Source organism: Miscanthus floridulus, chromosome 1 (assembly GCF_019320115.1).
Source record: "Miscanthus floridulus cultivar M001 chromosome 1, ASM1932011v1, whole genome shotgun sequence".
Lineage (NCBI taxonomy): Eukaryota > Viridiplantae > Streptophyta > Magnoliopsida > Poales > Poaceae > Miscanthus > Miscanthus floridulus.
Genome location: NC_089580.1, coordinates 133,770,722 through 133,777,238, shown reverse-complemented (window position 1 = coordinate 133,777,238; position 6,517 = coordinate 133,770,722). Strand labels below are relative to the sequence as shown.

The 6,517-nt window shown below is 40.6% G+C and overlaps 1 protein-coding gene across 2 annotated transcripts; it reads left to right on the top strand.

Moving 5' to 3' along the window:
• The first annotated feature begins 688 nt into the window (after positions 1-688).
• Positions 689-4,524, top strand: LOC136494170 (arabinosyltransferase RRA3-like). Of its 2 annotated transcripts, none has more exons than XM_066490331.1 (2): positions 689-1,033; positions 3,026-4,524. In XM_066490331.1, exons 1-2 carry the CDS (start codon positions 701-703, stop codon positions 4,112-4,114), a joined length of 1,422 nt encoding a protein of 473 aa, XP_066346428.1. In that variant the 5' UTR covers positions 689-700; the 3' UTR covers positions 4,115-4,524. The 2 variants fall into 2 exon arrangements, with proteins under 2 accessions (XP_066346428.1, XP_066346436.1); XM_066490339.1 differs by lacking the exon at positions 689-1,033 and adding an exon at positions 1,644-2,466.
• The last annotated feature ends 1,993 nt before the right edge of the window (positions 4,525-6,517 follow it).

Sequence of the window (6,517 nt, the reverse complement as noted above, 5' to 3'; positions counted from 1 at the left end):
GTGGGCACAAGAAACTGCGAGTACCATGCCTAACATGACTCAAAGACTGTCATACATATTCAAGAGGACATTTAGATTGACACCGAATTTTCCTACCACATACTCCGTAGGTCGGCATCATCAAAATTCTATCACTAATTTGCCCAAATATTGGCAAAGAAATTATTCTTTTTCTGAAACAGCAAGGAAATTAATTTGCATGAGAACAGAGAAATAAAAACGCAATCAAAATTTGGAGGCAAGACAAGTACTCTATATGTCCCGAAAAGAATATAATTCTCATTTTCGAGGAAACAATTTTAATTTGATCAAATCTATATAAAAATATTAATTTTTATGATACCGAATATGTAGTATTGAATTAATTGTAGAATATACTTTTGATAAAAATTATTTGAAGACATAATATTGATAGTATTTTCTACAAAGTTGATCAAACTTAAAACAAAATCTAGAAATAGATTCTGTTTAGGACGGATTGACAACAGTTACTTGACCACTTAGTAAGGATCTGTTTGGATCTCATTCTTATAGTGAATGTAGAATCTGGATTAGAATAGGTTTGAGGTTCTGGATTCTAGAATGAGTGTTTTGATCCCATTTTTATTTTTCCTGCCTCATTTTCGTTTTTCTTATATGAGATGAAACAGGGCCACAACCACACCGACGAATGGGATAGGGTCCGTTGATTTGCAGACGAATGGTTGAACACGAGGCGAAGATCCACCACCCTCGTCGCATCACTTCTCCCCCACTGCAAAAGGACAGAAAAAGGTGCTCTAAACCCCACCTCCGGCTTCCCCTCCGATCTCACCCCACCGCCGCCGGCGAGATCTCCAGGATGGCGTTGCCTGGGCGGCGGGACGGCCCCTTAATGGTACGAGGCGGCGGAGGCGGGAAACCCCTGTCACGCGGGTCCCGCATCGCGGTGGCCGTCGCTGTCGGCGTCGCACTCGGCTGCGTCTGCGCCTTCCTGTACCCCAACGGCCTCTTCTTCCGCCCGTCTGCCTCTGCCCTCCAATGGCCGCGCCAGGTATTGCTCTTTTATTCTCTTTTTCTTAGTTCATACCTGCCCTGAAGATTACTGGAAAGTGGAAACGGAGATGTTGGTGGTTACTTTGCTCGTCACGGATAGCGTTCTACCTTGGACCAACTAGGAATGATGTTAAGGAACTTAAAGGGCAATCTCTGAGAGCATGCAGTGCATAGATCCATAAAAGTGCTAGCATATCAAGCTAAACTAGATTAACCTTGCAGCAAAATAGTATTTAGTCTACCTTATCTTTTTAAGGATGGTGTCGACGAGAGATTAAACGGGTAGTGTCTTATTGATGTATATCAAACCTCGGTGCATGGAGTTCCAGCATCTTTGAAGAAATGATGTGGTCTTTTGGGCTGGTTCCATTATCAACCAATTATTTTGTCTGTCAGTTACTCAGTAGTGTCTTTGGTAGGAGTACTGATAAACCCGAATGCAGATCAATGATTCTCATAGACACATTTGCATAGGTCTCATTGAAATTTGAGGTACACAGGAATTGTGTCCATGGCTGACAATCTTTGTTATGTTTACCTGCATGTGGACCACTTTACATCCCCATTCCTCACTGGCATTTTACCAAAATTTCGTGCAGTGTCCTTGATTCAACCCTTGCTACCAGTCCATCCCAATGTATCACATTAAGTATGCCTCTGCAAACTAGGTGTAAGAACATTTGATAAACCAAAAGGATAGTAAGGAGCACTGGAGCTGCATGGCTGTTAGAATAGGGAAAGTTGGCTTTCTAGGTGTCAAGGATGCATCAGCAAGCCACGGCAGGACATAGTGACAAAATGGTTGCAAAATGAATCTTGCTCTCAAGGGTGCAAAGCTACCAGTATCTGTTGCGGCTTGTGTTTTTACCTTGGATGAGGAATAGGACTGCATGGATGTCAGCCCAACATTCAACTTTTATCCTGAGGTTCTTCAGTTTCATTTGTTCATCCTGTTCATACTGTGCTCGTTGCAAAATGAATCTTGCTCTCAAGGGTGCAAAGCTACCAGTATCTGTTGCGGCTTGTGTTTTTACCTTGGATGAGGAATAGGACTGCATGGATGTCAGCCCAACATTCAACTTTTATCCTGAGGTTCTTCAGTTTCATTTGTTAATCCTGTTCGTACTGTGCTCGTCAGGACTCAAGGTTCAGCTGAATGGCCTTAAGAGCTGGTTCAGACTTCAGACTGGACTCAAGTTGAGCTCAACTTAGATCAGAGTTTGAGCCAAGTCTGGGATTATTTTTGTATGCTAACTAGAAGTATAGAAGAATACAGTTTCTAATTTATTAAGAATGTTGTTGCTTTGTTGTTCTACAAGAGAACACTTAATTAGGACTTGGCTGCATCCCACCTCCTACACTAATCCATTGCATAAGCTGTGGGATGGTATTTTGATCAAGTGGCCACCTAATCTGCTCTTTAAATGGCAGGTTGTTTCAATAGCTGTTGTGTAAAAACAATGTTTCCCTCATTCCCTGTACCTGCATTATTGGTTCCTGTATTTAATAAATACTGCTGCTAGATAACTGAACTCGTTTACCGATGAAATGCTGTGAAGTCGTGTTTGTACTTGTACTGTTGTACAGCTCGGTAGATGTAACTTACAAGTGGTTTCTTGTAGTCTGGATTTGCAGTATTCTTGTCATCCTAGACAGTGCACTCAGTCTAAAATATACTTTCAAGTGAAGATCAAAGTAGACTTTACGAAGCTACAGAAATGAACAGAACAAATTCTTCCTGGACCTACATTTTCTCAATTGTTACTTCACCTCATAGTAATTTATTTTGCTAAATTGATCTGCTTTTTCTATGATGTTACATTAGCAACATAGCTATACAAATAACTGCTGAGTATGATTATGCCATTAATTCATTTGTTTTCTCCGTGTGCTTTGTTCATTTAGTTTTTGTTCTTATTCATTTAGATGTACTCCTGAAACGTAGTTAAATTCTAATACTAATACAATGTGTATTCTGCTCATTCGTTAGGTTGACTCAACTGCTTGCGAATCATCAGGACGAGTTACCAACCTTAAGTCCCAGTTGTCATCATTGGAGAGAGAGAATGTTGAACTTAGGAGGCAGATTAATGAACTATCCATGAAACTTCAAAAAGCTGGACAAGGAAAAGATGAGACTTTGTACAAGCCTGGTCCGTTTGGAACTGTCAAGGCTTTGAGAACAAATCCAACAGTAACCCCTGATGAATCTGTTAATCCCAGGTTGGCCAAGGTATTGGAAGAGGTTGCTGTGAAAAAGGAACTCATTGTTGCATTGGCAAACAACAATGTGTGGGAGATGCTCGAAGTTTGGTTTACCAATATCAAACGAGTTGGTATTCCAAACTACCTGGTTGTGGCATTGGATGATAATATAGAAAGCTTATGCAAATCTAAAGGGGTTCCAGTTTACCGGCGTGATCCTGATGAAGGCATCGATAACATTGCAAAAACTGGTGGAAACCATGCCGTCTCTGGACTTAAGTTTCGTGTTTTAAGGGAGTTCTTGCAACTTGGATATAGTATTCTCCTCTCTGACATTGATATTATTTTCTTGAGGAATCCATTTGAGCACCTTTACAGAGATTCTGATGTGGAGTCCATGAGTGATGGCCACAATAACATGACAGCTTATGGTTTCAACGACGTGTTTGATGAGCCTTCTATGGGTTGGGCCAGATATGCTCACACAATGCGGATTTGGGTTTACAACTCTGGGTTTTTCTATATTAGACCAACAATTCCTTCTATTGAACTTCTTGATCGTGTGGCTGGCCGCCTTTCTCATGAGCCAAAGTCATGGGACCAGGCAGTTTTCAATGAGGAGCTGTTCTTCCCGTCTCATCCTGGTCATGAAGGCCTTCATGCATCCAGGAGAACCATGGATATTTATCTTTTCATGAACAGCAAAGTCCTCTTCAAGACAGTGAGGAAAGACGCTCAGCTCAAGAAGCTAAAGCCAGCGATTGTGCATTTGAACTACCATCCTGACAAGTTAAAGCGAATGAAAGCGGTCATCGAGTTCTATGTCAATGGCAAACAAGATGCACTGCGTCATTTCCCTGATGGGTCAGAATGAGGAAATTACAGATTTTGCCGGTAAAGAAACCTATACCCTCTGTATCCTACTCATTTCGGGGTTGTTCTGGCATTTGGATCTACTACATGTGGCCGATGTGGGATCTTCACACGTGCGAGAATGTTTGGCGAGTGCAACATGGATGCATTGACCTTGAGCTATTTGGATATCTCCTTGGTCTCTAGTCTCTACTAACCTCAACAGTTCTGTAGCAAATTTGTACAAGCTTAGATAGATGGCTGATCACATTTTTCTTTCCCGTGTGATTTTTTGAGGTTCGAATTTAGGAAATGAAGGCGGTTTGTTCTGAACTAGTGATACGATTTGATGCTAGCGTTTTCTTGTGTGGTGGTTTGCTTGTGAATTGAGAACCTTTTACAGTTTCAAATTATTAATTTTGATATTATCCACAGTTGAAGCACTGTTGTGGACAGGATTTGAGCACGGGATTCTTTGGTCCTCCCGTGCCTGTCATGTGTCCTGGGTCTAGAGGTAGTACAGCTAGTGATGTGATCTTGGTTTGTTTGTTTCTGCCGCGTCGCTCGAACAAAAGGCAACGTGGGGAACAGGTAGGGCGTGTTTGGGACCGCGGTCGTCGACCGCGTGGTGCGGTATGGGCACCGCGAGCTCCGAGTCACGGTGGCGTAAACGCGAGCACCATGAGCTGCTAGTTCATTTTCGTGACTCCCGTGCCGAGTGCGGTTGAAAGAATCATCGCAGGCCGTTTGGCGCGATTGTTCGATTCTTTCCACCGTCACCATGGAATACGCGGTCCCAAACACGCCCGTAGTCGTGTATAGATTCCCAGCATATGTCCGTTCGTCCAATGCAAACGTCGGCCTGGCACCTCCTATAGTGTATAGCGGGCCATGCTATCAAATTGCCGAAGGCAGGCGTGACAATAACGACATGTCCGGGACTATTCTGCTCTATGTTTTTGAGCTTTGCTATGTATTTTTTAGCTAAATAGGTGTAGCTCTAAAGATTCTGTTCTAGAAAAAAAATGTGAAGTTGAGAGAGCCTAATTAGGTGTTTCAGAAACTTTCTTTTACGGAACTACTCTTTGATAGAGTTTGTGGAGCACGGTTAGTGAAGTTTACGAAGCAGAGTTAGTGAAGCAGTGCGAAACAAACCAAAATACTACACCGCTCCACTGTGTGCGTGGTGTTGAGGCCAAAACATTCTCATGCCCTTTTCGTGTGCCCCTTCGCCAAAGTAATTTTATTTTCCACACACTTTGTGAAGTGGCTCATATAGTTCATTTAGATATCTCAGCTATTGTTCCACCAGTTCATAACAATTTATTTCCAATTTGAAAATTACTTTAAAGTGTAGAGAGTTTTTGGTCAGTAAGTTTGCAGTGTTCGTTCCACGTGAGGTTTTTTTTGTGTTCCATGTGACAATTTTTTTTCTCCTCTTATACAAAAATTGTTCCACCCGAACATTTTTTTTTTGTTCCAAGAGAACTTTGGCTTTAGCTGATATGTTCCTTGGCTAATTTGGACCGACTAACATAAAGGGTTAGTGGGATGCTCGACAAGTGTAAAATATTGTGGTTATCAATTGGTTTTGGTGCAAATATTAGCCTCTGTTTGCATGCCATGGTTTTAGAAGAACTATTATAAAAAAAAAACTATGATTTCATAAGCCAAAAACGTACAAAACTATGGCCTAGAGTGTGGATTTTTAAACTCCAAAAAACTATGATTTTACAAACTAAAAAGTCTATTGCATCTGAAACCCAACACATCTAGAAAACAATTATAGTATTTTTTTCAACACTCCACAAGCACTTTGCATCTAAACCAAGCCTTAATTAGTTGGCAAAATATTCAGTGCCAACTACATCTTTGGTGTAATCGCGAAAATTTTATTGAAAAACGTAATTGAAAGTTTTCAAAAAAAATGAAACCATGAACATCCATAGTGTATCTGTTGATGAATATTGGCACAAAGTTTGAGATTCAAACTCAAATTCATACGAAAATAACAAATTTCAGATGCATATGCACTGCTAGAAGACAAAATTCCTGGGCATTTATCTTCTAATGCATATGCACCTGAAATTTATTGTTTTCGTATGATTTTTACAAAAAACGAGTTTGAATCTCAAATTTTGTGGCAATGTTTATCAATAGATGCACTATGGATGTGCATAGTTTCAAACTTTTTGAAAACTTTTAATTATGTTTTTCAATTGGGTTTTCACGATTGCACCGAGAATGTGGTTTGCACATAATATTTTACTTAGTTAGTCAATGGATTTGTTTTTTTTTCTTATATAAATAGAAAAAAAGACATGGGTGGTCAATAGCAGATAAGAAGTTCGCTTGTGTAATAAACTCATCAATGTCCTTGTGCTGCTCGTGAAGATGTCGTAGCTCCAACATCGTTTTGATTGGG

Coding starts and splice junctions, on each gene's coding strand:
- LOC136494170 (XM_066490331.1), top strand. CDS start 701: ATGGTTGAACACGAGGCGAAGATCCACCACCCTCGTCGCATCACTTCT. Junction 1,034..3,025: donor CCCTCCAATGGCCGCGCCAG/GTATTGCTCTTT, acceptor CTCATTCGTTAG/GTTGACTCAACTGCTTGCGA.